We start from the raw sequence: 22,028 nt of genomic DNA on the forward strand, positions 1-22,028 counted from the left end.
TATGTCAATAAATCACTAGACTGATTCTGTAAGGAGTAATACTGGTGTTCCAAGAGGATGTGTGTGTGCTCTATGTGAGTATTCTATATCATATGAGAAGATAAGGTTCTCAAATATAAGGAAGAGAATATATCATACCAATCCACTTATGTGATTAAATATGTAAGTTTACTGCTTTGACCTTTTATATTTAGTTATCATAATTAAAGAACAAGTGATCTTTCTTAGATATTTAGTAAAAACTTAGAGCTTCACACGACTTTGGACAATGTCTTCCTATTACTTTCAAAATAACTGGCCATCTTAATCTTTTACTTGAAATTAAAATATTTATTTATAGTTTAAAGTTTTAGTATAAAAAACCTTTCTTTGCTAAGGAAGACTTAGTAAAAATGTACTTAAGTAAAAGTGAATATATTTGGATTGAGGGGAGGGAATTATTATCTGGTTTTGAAAGCCTCTATTTTACAAGAAAAAATAGTTTATGGTAACATCAGTTAAAGTGTTTGATTCTTTATTCAGAATTTAAGATAAAATTTTCAGGTCTTAAAGTTTTCAGATTCTTCAGATATCTATTTATTTAACTCAGCATATATAAATAGAACACTGTAATTACAAATGATTGTGCCATTGTTTTACAAATGGCAAAGCATGGCATGAAGTTTGTCATCTACTTTTAAATCGTTAGCTGATGTTTAGGCATAGATAATCAAAGTTTTAAAATTTATACGGTGATTTCCTTTAAATCAGTATGGCAAAAATTGTAGTTGTCTAATATAATGTACTTTTAAGCATTTTATTGTGGCATGAAGTGAAATTTTGTGATAGTGTGCTACTGTCTTCTGCCTAAGTGTATGCACAGAAAGAAAGAGGTATATATTTTTAGTAAAGTTCTCTGGCAATTGAGGTGGGCTTTGTATAGCCCCTCTGTAGTCCTTTCGTACCCCCATTACTATTTGTGTATTTATTTGTTTTGTTAATTGCACTCTTTCACAACCTTTTCAGACCTTCCTTTGTTCTACATGGAGGTCATGGAATTATTTTTTAGAATGCATTGATGACTTGTAAAATTCTTCAGTAGTATCCATAGAACCTTTGTGTTTTGTGACATCAAGATATTATGTAAGCACTGGGTATTGTCTTTTCTTTTTTAATTAGCCCTTTTTATCCATCTTTCATTTTGTCAATGCTGTAAACGTTCCCTCTCATAAAAATGAAATCTAAACAGCTTTGCTCTCATTTTCAGGTCCAATAATGTTTACATTTTTAAGCCATACACACCCACATACACATGTATACATATGTGTATATATGTATACATAAATACAAAGCTATTCTCAGAGCTGATACATGTAAACATCAAAGGATGTACTCAATCATGCATCTGTTATACATATACATATGTGTATATGTATTTCAGTTTTCCTACATGGACATCTAAGTGGTTTCGGTATTAGAAAACATGCAGACAGAAGTCTCTTCTGAGTAGAGATAGAACCCTTACAATCAACATAAATATCAAAGATTCTGAAAGAAACCTTTAAGTCATATCACTTTTCAATGAAACTCAAATTCATTGTTTTATAGTAAGTTTTAATAATTTAAATTATTTTTATTTTCTGTTATATAAAATCTCTATATATGTTTATATGTCATCAAGTTGGGGAATTGGAGTTTCTCCTTACTCTATGAGTAATGATGCTCTTCAGATACATGTGAATACTTCTTAGTATAAGTAGTTTCCAAATATTTCTTTTGTTCTTTTTCTGAAATTCAATAACTGGACATCACTATTTTTATTTTATTGTATTTCAACTTTATTTTATTCTATTTCAATTAATTATTTCATTTAATTATTAATTCTAAGTCTGGCAACTCATTTTCTGGGCCTTTCTCTCACTAGACTTTGAGCTCCTTCAGTGAAGGGGGCGATTGTGTCCTGGTTCATGTATACATAGTTTTCCTGTTCCCATGATAATCTGATGATTTTTGTTGACTGAAAGAATGAGCTCTATAATTACCTGTAATGTTTCTTTATGTGGGTATGTATGAAGCAACTTTGCTGTACTGAGTTTGCCCTTTTACGTGAATTAAATTCATTGAAAAAAATCATGTTTCAATGAATAGTTGCAGATCTCAACCTTTTATCTCCCTTTCTCTTCCCTTCATCATCTCTCTTCTGCTCCTCTTTCCAGCTCTTACTATAATTAGCTAGCATTAACAGCAAATGTTTGCTTTAGTTAAATTATTCAGAACATTTATTTTACTTGTCAAAGGTTAGATCAGGTTGTTGTTTGAACTGGTAATTAAATGCAGCCTAATATTGCTCTCGTATTTATATGCACTATAAGTCTAGTTCCTCATCATTCTGTATAATTTTACGATGTTCAGGGCTGACATTTCAAAAAGGTTTTTGATTTCATGGAAAAGAAAACATTCTGAGTAATCTAGTTTGTTATCTGATGTGAATGTCCAAAGTTATGGTTGAAAGTGAATACCACATTTCAATGCTGTGATAACCTGAAGTATCATACTGGTAATTTTCACCAAGTAGGATGAAGAATTAAGCTCACTGCTTATTGAATTTGCATTCGATATGAGGATCAGTGCTTGTCCCCTAGTAGGTGTTTGATATGTAATTATTGCAAGTGAGTTTTTTAGGTCTCATTAAACAGTGTGGAGGATAGCTCAGTTCCTGTAGCTCAAACAGGTAACCTAAGGTGATATTTGTTCCTACAACATACTCCAAGATGCATTTAAGTCATTTCAATGTGTATGCTTGTGTGTAGGAAGAAGTATAACTCAGTCCTCATATTTGCGAATTACACTATCTTGTGTCTTTTGGGTTTTATTGATTGGCAAAATAATCGACTTTTTCAAGTTCTTGTGTGCTAATACCTTGTAGTGGAACATACGCTCTATCATTAGATAGAGTAGAGGTTAGTGGGAAAGCAGCCACTGTACTAAAGAATGGTTAACATTAGTGTGGAGTTACACATGAGGTTAGTAGGCATCTGAACCAAATCAGGGAAAGGAATGCTGAGGGAAAGTGACTTTTGAGCTGAATCTTAAGAACAGGGAGCTACTGGTTGGTTAGGCAGAGAAGGTGAGTGTGCCAGGCTGAGCAGACACATGTGTGGAAGTGTTTGGGTAATGAGGCTGGTATAGCTGCAGAAAGATTAAACACAGCGAAGCGGCAAAAGTCTCCTCCTCTTTACTTGAAAGGATTCAGTGGCTTCCACTGCCCTTAAGAAACAGCTCAAAATCTTAGGTGTGGTATATAAGCCATGTCTTATTTTTTTAAATATGTTAAAGATTATTTGTTTATTTATTTATTTTTAGAGAGAAGGGAAGGGAGGGAGAAAGAGAGAGAGAATCATCAATGTGTGAGAGAAACATTGGTCAGTTGCCTCTCACATGCCCCCAACTGGGGACTTGGCCTGCAACCCAGGCAAGTGCCCTGACTGGGAATCGAACCAGCGACCTTTTGATTCTCAGGCCAGGACTCAGTCAATTGAGCCACACCAGTCAGGGCAGCCATGCCTTACATAGCCTTTGCCTAGTTCCTGAGCCTGATTATCAACTAAGCTGAACCTCACTCCTTGCAACTTTGAATTGAATGTGCATGCACCATCTGTCCTCTGGGCCCTTGCACATGATGTTTCCTCCGTTGAGAGTGCTCTTCTTCCCCTCTCCTAGCCAAGCTGACTCTCTTTTTACAATCTGCAGCATCGTGTAGTTACCAGTTTACCTTGTAAACATCAAAGGATGTGGTCAGTCATACACCTGCTATCTTATGGAGGATTTTAAATATTATTATTGTCAGTAAACTATGAATCTTGGTTAACTGTTGCTTTTAGTATGTATTCCCACACATGATCTTATTTAATCCTCATGTCAGTCATGGGATAGGTATTATATGAAATTAACAAATAGATAAAATTTGTCTTTAATTACAAAAACACCATCCTTTATTTAGAATTTATTTTTTTTCTGAAGAGAAAATCGATAATTGAAATAAAAGTAAAAACAGCTTTCAAAATGGTAAATATAGAGTCATATAGCGTATCTTCTTTGTGTTTGTGTATTTTTTAATAAAATTGATTTAAAAGACTAGCCACAACATATCATCTACTTGATGTCAGATATAAACCAGATGTTACCCTAAAGTACTTTCAACCTCTGCTTTTATCATTGAAGTACTATTTCTTTTGCGGGGGGGGGGGGGGGAGTAATTTACGTAAGTATACTTGAAAATTGTAACAGTTACCTTTTTATGAACTTAATTAATTTGGTTCATTAATTTGAATCAGTGGTTTATGATATATTATCATCATTGGCCTGCAGATGGTCTTTTTGTTATTTATTTATGGCTGGTTAACTTCGTAAAGGTTGCACATTGTATAAGAATTAATGTGTTACTGTCTTTCAGAAGTTTCTCAAAATCTAAACATTTACAGTTGAAATGCCAGGGTTCATGACAGTCTCACCCATTGTACTAATATGTTTAAGAGAGAGTCCGTAGCCCAGCCCTGAGCAAGAAATGGGTTATTTTTTTCCTGTGAGTGTGTGGGCTTGACTCAGAGCACAGATCACAGGCTAGGTGCACAGATTTCTTGCTGCCGTTGCTCTTCCCTGCTTTCAGTGGGAAAAAGGAGGGTGTCTAGCCAAAGGGCAAGGTTAAATGTAATAGTTTCCCATCTTTTTTAGGATGTGGTAAGTGAAGATGGCAGAAGTAAGAAATATGTGTGGGTGTGGTTGGATGGGCGTGGCTGACAGCCTGTTAGTCCACAGGGAGCTCGCACTGTCTTCTGCCATCCTGTGTTTCTGAGCGTGCACTGAGCAGCAGCACAGGCCACGTGTTTGTTCAGCTGCCTCGGGCTCTCCCAAGAGCGTGTGGACTCTTGCCTAGAGGAACCTGTCCTTGCTTCTTTAAAGTAATTATTATTAGAAAATCTTAATTACCTAATGTCTAGTCTGTTTTATGGGTTCTGTCTTCTCAAATATCTTTAATTCTAATCTCTTTAACATTCATTGTGTGCTAATATAACTTCCCTCACATGTACCTAGGAATTCTTGAAAAACTGGTTTAAATTAATCATCTAATTTGGATTGAATTAGCTTTCCTCTCATTGTACTTTATTGGACTATTTCAAGTTGTTGTCAGGAAGGCCATATAAAACAATAAGGGTATCTTCCAGATATGGGAGATAATAGTGGTGAATAAAATAAAGCTTTTGTATTCATACAACTGATAATAGGGGGTTGATGTAATATGTGGTAACATGTTAGGTAGTGATAAATGTTATAAGAAAAGTAAATCTGGGTAATGGGATGAGGAGTGGGGGAGGGTGTTTGATGAGTGTGGCCCTGTGATCACTGGTGACCTCACAAATAAGGCGACATTTGAGCCTGCACTTAAAGACAGTGGAGAAGAGAATCTTGTGGCTACCTGAGGGAAGTGTTTCGGAACCAGGAAAGTACAAAGGCCCCCTGTGGCAGGAACTTGCTGGGCACATTTGAGAAACTATAACGAGACCTTTAGGGCTGGAGGGCTTGAGTGGCTAGTGGGAGAGTTGTAGGAGAGAAGGTCAAAGCAGTAGCCAGGGGCAGGATCCTGTAGAGTTTTGTGAAGATTTTGTGTTTTGTTGTCAATGAAAAGAAGCTATGGGAAAGTTTTGAGCTGCCGTGACAACATGAGCTGAGTTAAATTTTAAATGGATCAATCACTCCGGCTGCTATGAGTAAATGGCCAGTAGGTGGCAGGGTGGAAACGGGGACACCTGTGGAGGTAATTAAATAGTCCATGCCAGGGATAGCAGTGACTCGAATGAGGGTGATTGTGGTACAGAATAGTTTGACTCAGGATTTTAGTTTAAAGGTAGAATTAAGATTTGCCTCTGGGTTAGATATGCTCCAGGAAAAGCTTTCTCTGCTGACCTGATTTTGAGCCTACATGGTCTGTCCAGAAAGTATCCAGCCATGTACTCTGAAAAATAGCGACATTTATTGAAGAAGATACAAGAAACCTTGTACATATGACAGTGGTATCTTAGTCCCCTTTAAAGTAGGCACCTTGAGACCTCACACAGTTCTCCCAATCACCATCAGCTGCCCCATGTATTTTCCTGAATCTCATAGATGATGGCCTGAAGTCTCTTCCCTTTCAAAGATGATTTTCGTTTTGGGAAAAGCCAGAACTTTGCAGGCACCAAACCTGGGCTGTAGTGGGGCTGAGTCACCTGAGTGATTTGATCTTTCACCAAAGTACTCTGCAGGAGAACTTGATACATGAGCGGGTGCATCATTGTGAGGAAGCCACAAATCACCAGTTGCCCATAGTTGCGGCCTTCTGAATCATCTGAACAGTTTCTGCAGAGGAATGTTCAAGCTTAATGCAAAATTTGGTATAGGTTCATCGCTGTACTCCCTCAGTCATTTTGAATGCAATGGCCACACAGTGCCCATGCTCACTCAATGGCATCTACTGCCACCACTGACTAGTACAGTGAAATCATCATTGTTCACCCATGCACATTTCAGTCCACTCTCCATGCCTGCCAGGTTACGTAGGTGCTGTACAAACTGTTCTTGTTATATTAACAATGGCTGGACTTTTTCTGGACACATCTTGGTATATATCTGAATGGTATTAATTGGCAGAATATTCTCAGGAAAGGAAATGGATGTATTTATAATCCTAAAGTGGCAATGAGCTGTATTTTTGTTTAAGGAATAGAAAGAAGTCCTATCTGGATGGATCATACTGAGTGGGGTAGGGTGACAAGGTGAACAGAGCATTAAAAATGGGCCTGGATATAGGGCCTCTTCACAGGGTTTGCATTTTATGCTAAGTATCTTAAGACACTACTTACAATGAAAAAATTTCATTGGATATTATGTGGTAATAGATTGTAGGATGTTAGGGAAATTTCAACTTGCAATAACAGAAAATCTCAATTGGGTTATACAGTAAAGAATTCTATTATTACATATAGCCAGAAGGCTAGAGGTAAGGTGAATCTAGAATTGAGGAATCCACTGCAATTATGAATATACATCTTGGTTGAGAGAAAAGCCTCTAGAAGTTCCTGGGTGACTGCCATTCACATAGAATGGTTTATCCCAACCAATCTGGCACAGGAAACTGGGACCATTTTGATTGGTTAGACCAGTTATGACTCATCCCCTGGGTATCTCTCTGGGAGCATGTGGCCTGAACAAAATTTGGGTTTTGATGGAAAGGCAATCTAGAGCGTTTGCAATAGCAAGGAAGAGTGGAAGCTGGGAGACCAGTTAGGAGGGTACTGCAAGAATTTAGGTGAGAGATGAATGCTAGGATCAGGGTGCCAGGAGTGGTCATACTCCAGAGATGAAGCAAATACTTGAATAAAAAATAGTAACTCCCTAATGAAGTCTCCCATTTTACATGCCTTTTTGTCTAGAAGAAGACTCTATACTAATGCTGTTGACAGAAATGTAGAGCAAACAATTCTTCATACTCTAACTACTGGCATTTATTGATTGATACTGTCATGCAGGCTCTGGTGGTACTTCCCAGTGAGGGAAATGACGCTGTAGGAGACCAGGGTGAAAGTACTTCTGGCACTGGTCCACAGAAGAAAAGCAGGGTGCTCAAATGATGTATAGCATTTAGAAATGTGGATAGGAAGAGCCTCATCATGAGGAAAAGAGGTATGAATGAAATTGTGGAGGGAAAGAAGTGTAAGTAGTTTTATGTACTAAGTTTTTTTTAATATTTATGTATGTATGTATGTATGTGTTTACTTATTTATTTATTTTGGGAGAGAGCAGGAGAGGGCAAGAAACATCTATCGGTTGCCTCTTACATGCACCTGCTGGGCCTGCAAACCAGGCATGCGCCCTGACCGGGAATCAAGCTGGCAACCCTTTGCTTTGTGGGATGACACTCAGCCCTGAACCATGCTGGTCAGGGCTGCAAAGAGCTGCTTTGACTGGACAGCATCAGAGCATGCTTCTTAGCTGTTGGTCTTTCCTCAGTGATGTCACTTGAGGAACGTGAAGTAGACATTGGTATTGTAGACATTGGTGTAATGTGAATCTATAGCATTTGGGAATTAAATCATTTCCAATTTTGACTCTTTGATAGTGATTCCAAAGGGCAGTGCAGCTTATTCATAAGTGATAATTTAGTTGAGGCATTTATAAACTATGTTTACATCCACAGCTAGCTTGTTATTTTCTCACTAGATATGCATTTACTCTCAGGGTGATTTGGGAAGGCACATATACCTTGCAACTTAAAGGGCTTATTAAATTTATAATCCTAGATTTTGGGAAAGATTGCATGGTAGAGGAACTATAATACTTTGCATGGCATTATAACAATAAAAACTTTATCCTCAAAATCCTGGATTAATTTTTCTTAGGGCATTTATTAAGTCATTGTTACATCATTTGAGGTGGTTTTGCTACTAATAATTGTGTGACCTTGAATAAGTTACTTCTCTGATTTAATTATAAAAGGAGATAATAGAATCTAGCACACGCAGTTGTTGTGAGGCGTAAGTGTGTTTATGCGTAAAAGTGCCTAAACAGTGCCAATTTCCTAATAAATGCTGTTTTTGCTGTTGTTGTTATTATTATTAAATTAAAAGTGCTGTTTTAATAAAGTATCTTTGGGTTTTCTAGCCCAACCACTTACTGATAGACCAGGAATAAATGTCGCATCCATATCGGCTTTTAGAAGGATCTCTTCACATTTTGGTCATATGCTCCTGAAAAAGGGTTTGCACCAAAGGGAAGTTTTTTGACAAAATGTCTAATTTGATTCTTATATAAAGAGCAGGCATTTGTTTCTTTTTCTTATCCTTAACAAAATCAACAGTTGAATATAAGTGGCCAAGTTATTATTGTTTTCTCTTTTCAAATATTACTCATGCTTCCTGATCTCCTAATAGCTTGTTATAGTTACCTTGATGTTATGAAAACCTGGCTGGATAGTTTAATAGCTAGAGGAGGTGTCTGTGTAAAATAGGAACAGTGTATTTGGAAACAGTATTTTTGTGGCTGCATGTTAACAAAAGGTTTGGTCACTAGGCTGAGATTTTCCAAATTATGATCTTGAGCATTTGTTCATGAGAAATCTGAAGCCATCTGAGGCCACACTGTGGAGAACTTTTTCTTGACAACTTTAATGCTTCATAATGCTCTATTTTTCTCTTGGTTGATATGGTCCCAAGTGCCACTTTCTATGACTTTATAGCATTTGAATATTGAAAGCCCAAATATATTTTTATTTTGTCATATAAAATATTTAAGCTCACCTATAAAACTTTCATATGTTATAATCTACATATTTCTGATTAGGTATGTTGTTTATATGTCTAGTATTTTCATAGTAGATTGTTTACCTTAAACATCTTGTTCTGTTAGCCTGGAAATTGTAAGGATTAATTTTGTTTTAATTTTCTTAAAATTATTATGCTTAGTATGTAGACCATTATTGTAGTTCTATACCTCTTTAACAGGCAACACTTCAGTAGCACAATTGTGTGGTTGGTAAAAATGAATTAGGGTTTCAGGATTTTACCAATGGGTGATATTTAATATTGAATGACATGTATTAAGACAAATGCTTTTATATATAATTTATTTGGCATTGTAAATGCATTTGTCTTGTGAGAAACAGAACCCCTGTTGTCAGATGAAGTATTCTGGAAAGGTTTGGAGTAAATAAATAATAAAACTACTTTGATATACAATCTAACCAATATTAAATATTAAGACTTTCAGATGATTGATTTTAATACTTAATTAACTTATTTAAAGTCTAGTGTAACCCTCTTGCATTAAAGATTGGCAGAATTTAAAATGGGACTTAATTCTTTCTCTTTCTTTGTGTTTTCCCTCTTCCCTCCCTCTCTTCCCTCTTTTCCTTTCTGTCTCTTCCCTTTTCTTTCCTTTTCTTCCTCCTGTGTTCCCTCCTTCTCTCCCTTATAATTAAGACTTTAAAGCATCATTATTTCCATAATCAAATTTACTACTAGCTACTAGCATTTCTAAATAAAGTTTTGTCAATTCTGTAATTCAGTTACTCCATCTCTTAATTATGAAAATATAGCTTCTATCTAAGTTTCTAGGTTTTATAGCTAAGATGTCATATTTTAGGTTATATACCCATCATAGTAAATGCATGTTCCTGTAACAGATACTTATTCATGCTATATCATCTCCCCATTTTATAATCGTGCTTTGGAAAGGTTTATTTAAACTCCTTGATATGGTTTTCTTATAAGAGATATCTTTATGTAAAGTAATATTACTCTGTCATTTGTGTTAGACTTTAAGTTTACCATCAGTCAAGAATTTAAATGAATGAAGTATGCTTATATGAGCTGTGAATATGGATGTCTTTAGAAGACACAATTCAGAATGCTAATTCTATGCCTCTTTATTAGAAACAATGAAAGAATGAATACAAGCTGAAATACATAGAACTTCAGGTTCAGAAGGAATACATTTTTTTTCCTAGAGGCTTTGATTATATGATGCCATTTTAAAAGATAAAATTCTATTCAACTAACATGTTTGTCTGTACAATGCTAATTAAAATTTCACTTAGAAACTTGTATTGCTTCAGTTTACATAAAAAACAGTAGTTTTGCAATTTTACTTAATGTATATTAAAACTGTTTTCTAAGCTTTAGTGCTAAAAACTTACTTTTCATTAAATATTAACTGTTTCACAAGATTTCTTTTTCAGACAGATCACTTTTATCTTAAGATTTAATACTACAAAAACGAAATTTGTGCAACCAGTACAACTGTCCTCTGGAGTAGCTTTGGATTTTAGATAGCAGTTCAGCGTAATGTGCCAGTTCTGGTAACCAGGATAGCAGTGAGGCTGTGCTGTACAATCAGTTTTGAGGGGTTTTGTATTTTGAGTTCATGTGAAGCAGGAATTGTTATTCGTAGTAAGTGTAGCAGAGACAAGGATATTTCACTCCTCAAGTACTGAAAGGTATATTGCTGTGCTTTGTGAATTAAAAAAAATAAGTTTGCCTTTATTTTTAAAAATATTTTGAGTATCATTTTTTGTTACTCAGGGAAATTCTAGAGACAGTTTAGTGTTATCTAAGAAAACTGAAATCCGTAAAGTATGGATTTGAGTATTTACATTTTAGTCATTATATTATATATTTTTCTCTTTATAAATCTACATTCTATATAGAGAAGATTAAAGCATATCAGATATAGAAGTCTCAGTTTGTAATGTAAATATAAAATATAATCATCTACTGTGAATTCAAAATGTTTATGCCATTTTGACTTTTATAGTGATTATATTGAAATTTGAGACAAATTCTTTAAATTTTTATCAAATATTTTCATTTAGTCTAATATAGGTAAAATTTTTATTAGTAATAGTGATTAAAATAAATATTATACTCATTTGTTTAAAAATCTTTAATATTCTGCTTTGTCATAGTCAAATATTTTCACTTGTTGATATAGCTATAAAACACAAATTGGATAATTACTTCACATTTAAAAACATTATATTGTGATTTTATAAGAATCACAATAGCAGTAATTAACACACTTTTTTTATTTTAGGAAGCTAAAATAGCTCTTTGTACTTAAAACAACAAAAAAGCAAAGCAGCATCTTAGTAAGTTACTTTTGAACTAGATTATTATTTTAAATTCATAATTAAAAGAATATTGTCCACATTTTTTCATCAGGTTTCTTCATATTAGCTCTATTACTACTCAGCAAGTTGTCTTTATTTAAGTATAAAAGCATTTCATTGGTTCCCTTGTAATCTGTAGGCATAATCAATCAGAATATAGTGGATATCTGCATTGTACTTTGGTGTATTTGGTAAATTTTGTATTGTGGTTATTGGATTTACTGAAGAATTAGCAATTTATAAAGAATTATTATTTAAGCTAAAATTAAATGATTTCTTGAACCTAACTTTCTCTAAGGATTCTAAAAAAAAAAGTACCTTTGAGCATCCTACATGAATGTGCAAAAACATTATTATATTGTAGATTATTTTAGCTTTAGAAAGTTTTTTTTGTATCCTTTCAAAAATATTTTGCTATCAATTTGCTCATCATTTGTCTATTTTTCTTAGAATATATGAAGTCCCCTTAGTTGGATATTTTAGTTGGATATGTATGTGAAGTTTGTAACAGTGAAAGAACACTATAAGAATAAGAAATTAAGGTAATGATATGAATACATGCTATAGGAAATTAAAGAAATTTTAAGAAAATCTGGTATTTAACTTGGAATATGCATTTTCAAATGTTTGCTCTTGTATTTTTTAAGAGTATAATAAAATATATAGAGGATATGAATCTTACATTAAATAGTTGTCCATGGGCCAGATACAATTTTGAAATGTGTTTTGTTTCATAAATTCTTTTTTCTTAAAATTCAAATGATTTGCCAACACTCATAAGGAAAGAGATTTCACAGGAAATTCTGATTTCTAGTTTGTCTTGGAAAAGTTGAAGCAGAATAAAGGATGTTCCGGTTATTCACAGATCCTGTCCTTTGTACCCTGCTGTTTCATAGCTTGTCTACTTGTGTTACTAATGGAGTCAAATGTAGTGTAGGAGCCCAAAAATGTGAGCTCTGTAGTAAAATAGGGTGGGTTCATATTCAGGCTTCAACACCTCCTAGTTATGTGACTGTAGACAAATTACTTAATCTCTCTATACCTCAGTTTTTGGTTAGATGAAAATGATGAAGATATGTCATAGCATTGCTAAGAGGATGCATGATGAGTTTTTGTCAGCATGTATATTCATGCCCCGTTAAGCATCCGAGTTGGTGATCCTTACTTCTCCCTAGTAGAGAGGGCTTCAGCAGAGTTTCTCTGGTTCTATTTTGTGATATAACTGGTCGTCTACATTTTGTTATTCTCTTCTAGATTATGTTCCCCAGAATTCCTTGTGTATAGTATTAAGTATAAAAAATTCAATTTAGTAAATTTGAGGATCAGTGTTACTCAATGATCCATGAGTCAGGCAGCATCCCATCTATCAGTAGAGAGGAGCTCCAAGTTGTACAAAAGTAGAAGCATTCTACAGGCAGAATGGGGAAAAGGTAGATTGTTTCAGATTTCATTAATTTACCCATGGGGAACTGAAGGGGATTACTTATTGGGGATTACCTCACTGGTGCTGACCAGGTAATTCCAGGTTGACTGGTTAATGGTTACATTCCTGGGAGAAGCTGGAACTGCAGTTAAGTGAGGTATTAAATCTTGGTTTGCTGATGTGGGATTTAGCACAAGCGACTTCATTTTGTGCTAATGAAACAATGGCTGCACTGTTTCTTCTTTAACAATTATAAGCATTTAGTATGTGTTGATTGATTTGCACACAAATACTGACAACCATTTAGTTTTATGCATTTAGGATTTACAGTTTTCCTTAGTGTTGGTTTTGCCTAACCCTCTGCTTCTGTCAGCGTAGCTAGGAAGTTCAAAAATAATTTAATTAAAAAATCTTTGTGTAAATTGGAATTATTTATAGGAATAAGAATTAAGGAGGAAAATCTTCAAAACTATAAAAGAAAAAATAGGTGCTTATTTCTGTAATTTTGCCTTTGTAAACATATTACCAGAGACAGAAACCACAATGGAGGCATAGATGTATTTGAGCGCATGAAAATGAAAAATTACTTAGGTTACAAAAATGCCACATACTTTGAAGACAAACACAGTCTGAAAAAAAAATGTGTCCTATGAAAAATGTTTAATGTAGTTAATATTTAAAAGCGTGCTTAAAATCATGAAGCCAATCGTAATAATAAACTCTATCCACACAGGACAGTACACAAATGTCAGAGGAAACATGTGAAGTCATCAGTAACCTCACTAGTTACCAAGCAAATGCATTATTAAAATTTAACTGTCGCTCTGGCCCACACCCTCCCCAAAGGAATTACCCATTCCCATTGATATGAAGGTCCATGAGAAATGAATTGTGTACAAGTATTTCTAGAGCAAAATTTGCCAAAAGCATATCATAAGGACCCACGGACAAAGACAACAGGGGTAGGGGTGAGAGGATTGAATGTGGGAGCTGGGGGTGGGTAGGGCAGGGGAGAGTAATGGGGGGAAAATGTGGACAACTATAATTGAACAACAATAAAAAAATGGAAAAATATATATGTTTGGGTCCAACAATTACACTTACAAGAATTTATCCTAAGATAATGACAGATGTAGCACAGATATTACTAAACTAATGAAGCTGTTTATAATGTTGAATAATTGAAAATATTCTAATTGTTTACTAATAAGGAATTGGTTACATAAATTGTTATAGCTATATAATGGAATACTAGGGATGCATAAGTAGTGATAATAGATTTTTATGACAAGGAAAACACAATAATTTATATAATCATTGTATTTAGCATGATGGAGCAAATTAAAAGAATATATATGTATATACTTTCCAGTTTATATATATAAATATATGTTATATATTTTATGTAAATATATATATATTTTAATGCCCAGGAGAAAGGCAGAAAGGATATATAAAACAAACTGGAATGTTAACCGTAGTACTTTTAGCTACTACAATTATGAATGATTTCAGTTTGCTATATTTTCTACATTTTGAAAGTTTCTAGTTGTATAAATATTTATTATTTTGGCAGTGAAACAAAAAAATATTGCCAATGCAATAATAATTTAACTTAAGATTCAACTTTTTGCTCAGTTTACTGACAATGTGATTGAGCATTGAGGTAAAGGTTACCAACGAAGTTCCAGTTTGGAAAGAAATTGTTGACACGGAAATTTAATGTCACTTTTTCAATTCTTTGCATATGCTCCCAGTGTGTAGCGCCAGTCCCTGGAGCCTGTAGAAAATTTGTTAATGTCTGTAATGCTCATTTAATCATTTAGCCTTGTATTTATTCCCAGTCATGGCAGAAAGAAAGAATATTTATCATTTTTTTCCATATTCTTCATCACCCAGGTAATCACTTTTGCTGACACGGTCCAGTATTCACAATGTATCACTCCTTATCTGAAACTAGACATCCTCTGCAGCCAGAAGAGCAAGAAGTGGGTATTGACCCCTTGTCCAGCTACTCGAACAAGATAGGAGGTGAGTTTTGCATGCAGACACATTCTGTGGTTACTGGGAACCCTAGCAGTTCCGTTAGTTCTGCCTGCCTTAAGTGTGTAATTCTGTAAATGAAGCTAAGCAGGGCAACGTTAAAGAACATTTCCCTGGATAGAGCACTCTGAGGAATGAATACCACAAAACATCAACTTTTGTTTATAAACAAAAGCATTAGTCAGATGTTTAATGTGCTGTCATTTGTTTTTAAAAAACCATACTTAATTACTTCAGCATAAGGATGTTGAAATGTGAAATGACTTTTGTCAAACTCCTTTTAAAGGAGTTTAAGCTTTTTGGTGTTGATTTTACAGGGATTTCTTTTTCCTCCAGCAAATTGAGATTATTCTGGATTAAAAGACTGGCCTGATTCTCCTTTTAAAAAAACATAATTGAAATTTATGTTGTACTTTAAAAGATCTATGCTTTGAAATTTTTAAAAGATAGATTGTTAAAAGGTAAACTGTACTAAGGGCCTATCCCATAAAAATTTACGAAATGTGTTTGTATCAGAACTCTATTTTTCTCTCAGTATTAGTAATAATAATGTCATCTTAGAAGGAAATGAGTTTGTTAGAATTCTTGAAGCCTTATCCTTATTTTTAATGAATTTATTAAATGTTTGATAAAGTCAATTCATTGACTCATGAATCTCCTTGTTTTTCACTCATGAAATGCACTTATCAGATCAGGATTTTGTAATCCTGATCTATTTTAAAAGTCATAATTAGTCAAAGCAATTTATATATGTTTTGGATACTTCAAATACAATTTTTGTTTCTATATTGATGTAAAGGTCTGCCATTAACTCATGTTTTGGGAATTTTTTAAATAATTGATTTCTTAAAATGACCATTTCTTTAGTGTACAAGCTCTTGACTTTTTGGAGTGTGTCACTGAAAATAGTATAATTTGCCATACAACTTATTTTTCTGATTTTATTTTAATATTTGCTTTTATTTAAAAGGTCTCAAAAGACTGCTTTTTAAGGTTTTGAAATATGAAAAATAAAATAAAAATTATTGGTATCTCACTTCAATTTCAGCATTTTTTTTTCAGTTTCAGCATTTTAAAAAATTCAGTGGTAACAATACTATCTTCCCTAGTAATGTTTTTTCTTAAATGCAATATCTGTAAGAATCATTAATAATTAAGTCCAATTATTTTGCAAATCCTTATATAAGGGGACATTATAAAAGTGAATATGTCTGTGTTGTACATATATAAAATAGTTTCACCAAAATTTTCTGGCTAAAATGCTTATCTTAGAGCATAGAGGGTTTTTTTTTTAACTGCATGTTTTCCTCTGGTCTAGTTCATTAGATATTGAGGGTTTAAAAAAAACTGGTTAAAAATATTTTAAATTAATTTTGTCCTTTATTGTTGCAGGAAGGAGTAGTTACCTTTACTGAAAAGGTTTTTCGTTTATATCCTTGCCTAACATTTCTATGACATACAAAGTTATTAGGACTGAATTGATGTTTAAAAGTGCCATTAATTCATTTACCCCAAATGTTCATTAACAATGTAAATGTATGCTGATGTTCTATGAGACAAGGAAGTGACTAATGACTCTTCCAACTAACAACACTTAAAATGAATAGAAACTTTAGATAGCTAATCTTGAAGTAATCAAGACCCTCATTCAGCTTGGCATCTCTGTATGCTCTAAAACAGCTGTCAACTGTTAAAAATATATACAAAACACACATACGCACACGCACATGCAGAAAGAAAGATATGTAAATATCTAGTTCGTCAAAGCCATAAAGGTTACTAACCGTAGTGGTTTTGCACATTGTATATGTAAATATTTTATATAAAGCATCTATTTCATCTTTTAGATTTCCCTTTTGCAGAAAAACGTGTGTTGCATTTTAATGGGATTGTCATACTTACTTGAAAAATCATCACCTTTCTAGTATGTTTGTTTATTTTAATATATGTCTTTCATGGGGCTCTTCCTGTATTTGAAGGCTTTTGCACATTTTCCCCACAAGGGAATTTGTGGCTACTGGATGATTCATTTTCTAAGTAGTGAAACATTGGACTTCAGTCAGTGTCTTCCCTTTGTAGGATTCATGTTTTGTTTTGTTTTGTTTTGTTTTTCGTAATTCCAGTTATAGATTTCTTAAATAAACAAGATTTTGATTTCTCAAATCTGAATATAAGCATGCACATAAAGAAACAGTACATTACTAAATTAAATGATTTTGAGTATTCTGGAAAGCATTAGCAAAAATAGCCACATACGTAGGAATGATAGAAAACTAGATATCATTGGTTTGTTCTCATGGGTGGTTGATAAAAGTAGGTGAGGTCAGAAAAAGAACTGTGTAGATATATACATGTAAAATCTTAGGGCATATATTCTATTTTAATTAAACTTTTGACTGCTTGAATCGCTTTTTCAAATAGAGAACAGCATAGCAAGTATGACATTTTCTCTGTGACATATTGAATTTGATTATATACATAAATTAAATTCCAAGATCTTTGAACAAAGGGTAGTAATTAATAATTGGAAAATTACCTGTAATTCAATTGAAACCATAAAAAAAGAAAAATGTTCAACTATTAATGATTCTTCATTCTTAGTATGTAACTTAGTGATCAATTAAGTGAAAAAAGTAATCATTTTATTTTAAACTGAAAATAATGGCATTAGGAGTTAGGGACAGTTAACCTATTAATAAAACAACATTCCTGACATGACTAGTTGTTTTCACAAGCTTATAAGAGATTGGAATGTTGCTCATGATGAGAGAACATTTTCCTCTATTGAGAATATTATTCTCTTTTAAGAATAGCGTTTTGTCACATATTGCTGGTGTTTTTAGCTTCAGTTTTATATGCCTTCTTACTTACAGCTTTTATAGTATTTAGATAATTACTACTTAATGTAATGCCTTTTTATATAATATCTGTTTCAAAGCTTTCTTTCTGTCATCATGTATAAAATATTTAGTAACCTACTTTAAAAAATCTAAGATGTTCTGAATCTCCTGTCTATTCCATTTTTGCCTCTAGTAATCTTGCTTTTGTCTCAGTTTCTTTTTTTTCTGTTATAATATCATAGAGTTTTAGAACTGGAAGACAGTGCTTGACTTTATTGATGCATGAATTGGCAATAGTTAGAATAGTTCATTGGAGTTTATATAATAAAAGTATGGTCTCCTGTTATGATCTTTAGTACTGTTTTCCATGTAGTAGAAGTGGATTTAGATTTGAATAAAAGACATACTTGTTCTGCTGCAGATACCTGAAGATGGCCAAAGTAAAGGATGCTGTCTGAATCATTTTACTCACCTTAAACCCTTCCCTTGGTCTAATTGGCTGGAATCATCTTAGGGAGGAAAAAAATGTCCCTTTGCTGACTTACAGCTCTTTACTGGTTTTTATTGACTAACAATGAAATTCAAGCTTTTGACCATGACATTTATGGCTGTCTTGCTAAAGGTTTAAGAAAATAGACACTTCCACTGGACAGTCATTGTTACTATGGCATTGTGCTTTTTGTAATCTCCCACGAATCCATAGTCTTGAATATGTTACTTTGTATTTCAACTAAACTAATTGTGTGCTTTATACTACACTGGTGGAGTGAGCACTAGAGGAAAGAGTTATGGTTGTACTTGAAAAGTTAAAATCAGTGGAAGAGGAGTCCTGGGGTTCTGGAAAGTTGGAGGAGATACAGTTGAGAGCCAAGATGGAGTGATTTGTGGACAGACAGAGGGTCCTTATTTTTATTGTAGTAATAGGAGGGAAGGGAAAGAGAAGATGTTTAGGTACAGTAAATTTATTAGTTCAGTGACAGAGAGTTCAATGAAATATCACCGATATTTTAACTTCTTCTTTTTATAAATTAGGGTGAGGTAATTTGCTGAAAGTGAATGATAAGATGGAGCATTTGGAGATTTGTGGAGATTGACAAAGGTTAGACTGAGTTGAGGAAGAACACAGCCTTGGGAGCCAAGTTTAGCATAGATGTCCTAATTTATAGGTGATACCAGCTTGTAAACTTGAATGATTATGTCCAGTAGCATTCAGCATCTAGGATTTAGCCACATGTGAAGCAGGCAGGGGTTTTTTTCAGGAGGGTATAACAGGTACTTTAATAAGGGAGGAAGTTTGATGGTGAAAGAATTCATTGATGGTTTGAAAATATAAGGAAATTTGCTGTTATGCAGTGGTGTTCTAAGAGGGCAGAGTAGAAAATTTTGGAAGGGATGCAGTCAGGGGAGATGAGGTATAGAGTAGTATGGTGGTAGGGGTCATAAAGGGGATGCGGGAACAGCGCACTCGTGTGTATGTGTTTGGTAAGTACATTCATTCAGTGGAACATTGTCTAGTGGTAGCCAATAAACCAGCTCAATAACTTCGCTAGTAGAGTTTGAGTTTACGTTGATTTGGAATAGGTTTATGTTTAAAGTCTTTTTTATTTTAAATACTTTGTTTTTGGGGAGCAGACAGATTCACAGTCAGATTAAAAGGAGAGTACAGATTTCCCGTATACCCTCCACTCCCACACATGCACAGCCTCCCCCCTTATCCCCATCCCCCACCAGAGTGGTCCTTTTGTTAGAACTCATGAACCTACATTGACACATTGGAATCACCCAAAAGTCCATAGTTTGCGTTAGGATTCACCATTGGTATTGTACATTCTATGGTTTGGACATATGTATTAGGATGTATTCATTATTATAAGTATCCTACAGAGAGTATTTTCACAAAATTCTCTGTGGTTTGCCAATTTTTCCTCTCATCCCCCTCCCTGTCCCTCAACCCCTGGCAACCACTGATATTTTACTGTCTCCATAGTTTTGCAAGAAGTACTTTTTAATCAAAAATTCTTTCTAGATATCAAGGAAAAGAGGCAATTTAGATAGATCAAAAGCTGTAAGTAAGGCTATAAAATAATCAAGGGAAACAGTAACTTTGTTGAAGATAAAGATTGTTAAATAAATGAGTGACTTGGAAGATCTTAAACAATGGTAATAAAGATTTTTTAAAAAGATAAAATGTCTCCTTAAAAACAGATTTTAAGTGGTACGACAATAAGTAAAATCAAAGAGCAGTCGACATGCCATGCCAGTTCCTCTAAATTAAACTGTTCAAAAGAAAATTGGAAATGAGAGACTTCGGTTTGAAAGGCCATCAGTTTGAGGTCCGAGTCATTCTCCAGAAATCTAAAGAAAGAGAAAGGAGAGAGCTGAGGATTGATTTGTAGGAATTCTCCACAATTAGAAATTGGATAGAAGGAGCAGTATTTTTAAAATGTTGGAGGAATAGTGAAAATAGGGGAAAGATGGATGGGTGCCAGAATTATAGAAGCTGTAGAGATGAGAGCTTCCAGAAGGTCCAAAGTGGTCAGCGCTTCAAGGATTGCATGGGTTCAAGAGTGTCAAAGGAGACTGGTGTTTGGAAGAGTACTAATGACCTATTATATTAGTGATTATGCCATTTTCAAAATACTAACTCACTCGAGTGGATGGGATTGAATTCAAAATCTGACTCAGAATTACCATAAAAAGATAGTGGTTAAAGATCAGTGATAAACATTGAAGTGAAATTTGGGTAAAGCTTTTAGAATGCATTTTGCCCTAATGATATATCATTAATCTGAACTCAAGATTAATCAGAGATCAAAATTTTTCATTCTTAACTTGTATTCTATAAGAATTGAAAATAAGTTAAATTAGTTTGCCATCACTGTGCTTTTGCTGTGAGGAGGGCTTACTTGTATCTAATGGATGTTTTGAAATAAGAAATCATTTTTTCATATAATACTTGTACTTCACTCTGGAGTTTGTACTGTTCCTTGAATTTTCTGAGAAGGAATCCCATATGAGCAATACAGGACATACAGAGGAAGAAACATTGTGTTAGCTTCAAGCTGTTTTTATTTGTACATTTTAGGAAAATCTGAATGTTTTAAATAGAAGAAATTAAGAAACTAGTAAATCATAAAAATTGTAGTATCTCAAGTTACTTACTTTAAATGGTCATTTTCTTCTATTACATCTCCAGTATTAAAAATACAATTTACTTAAGACTTTGGAAGTGATCCGATATTCTGCCATTTGGTAATTATTGTATTCCTATAAATTATAGTAATTGTCTTTCCTGGACTTCAGATCTATTTAGTTTTAGTCAGAAAAACCACCCAACTAGCCTTGATTTATCAATAACAGTGAGAATTTACTTTTACTTACTCAAGTCATGTATAAGGCCATGTTTGTTTGGGCCAAATAATCAATTGATATTATGGGAATATATGTAGTTAAATAATACTTCTTCTCTTATTTTACATTCTCTCCTTCTTTCTGCTTCTTCCAAATGTGGAGAAACTTAATGCACTAGGCTTCCTAGCATTTTTGTGTAGTGACAATTTTAATAGACTATAATTTTGACCAAGCTTACTCCACTGATGTCATTTTGAATCTTTAATCAGTCTTGTGAATAGATCGGTTTTATTGAACCTAAACATTTCAGTCAGACATCTTGGCCTGATGGTTAAGAAATTTTAGTGATACTCAATAAATGAATAGAGATCGTAGAGCCATATATGTTTTATTATGTACAATAAAGCCTGCAGGCTATAGACCTGATGTTCATTCATTCAATCAAAAAATATGTTGATCATCTAGTATCTGGAGTTATACTGTTAAACAAGTAGATTAAGTGCTTTCTTTCAATGGAATTCGTAGTTTAGGATGAGATAGTAAAAAAATGAAAAAGTACACAAGTACGAAAAAATACGAGATACTAATAAATACTAGGCAAAGAATTAAGGTAATGTTATGACGAGTGACTGGGTGAAAATTTAGATTTTCGTGGAAGAGCTGTCTGAGAAGATGAGATATTGGCTAGATCCGA

The 22,028-nt window shown here is 33.9% G+C and overlaps 1 protein-coding gene across 1 annotated transcript in view; it reads left to right on the forward strand.

The window, feature by feature from the left end:
• Positions 1–22,028, forward strand: part of TBC1D5 (TBC1 domain family member 5) — a 482,939-nt gene that overhangs the window by 170,152 nt on the left and 290,759 nt on the right. The window contains exon 4 of the mRNA XM_028518682.2: positions 15,000–15,131. Within this exon, the coding sequence (XP_028374483.1) occupies positions 15,035–15,131 (97 nt within the window). The 5' untranslated portion in view covers positions 15,000–15,034. The remainder of the gene's footprint in view (positions 1–14,999; positions 15,132–22,028) is intronic.

The sequence above is a fragment of the Phyllostomus discolor genome, chromosome 7 (genome assembly GCF_004126475.2).
Source record: "Phyllostomus discolor isolate MPI-MPIP mPhyDis1 chromosome 7, mPhyDis1.pri.v3, whole genome shotgun sequence".
NCBI lineage: Eukaryota > Metazoa > Chordata > Mammalia > Chiroptera > Phyllostomidae > Phyllostomus > Phyllostomus discolor.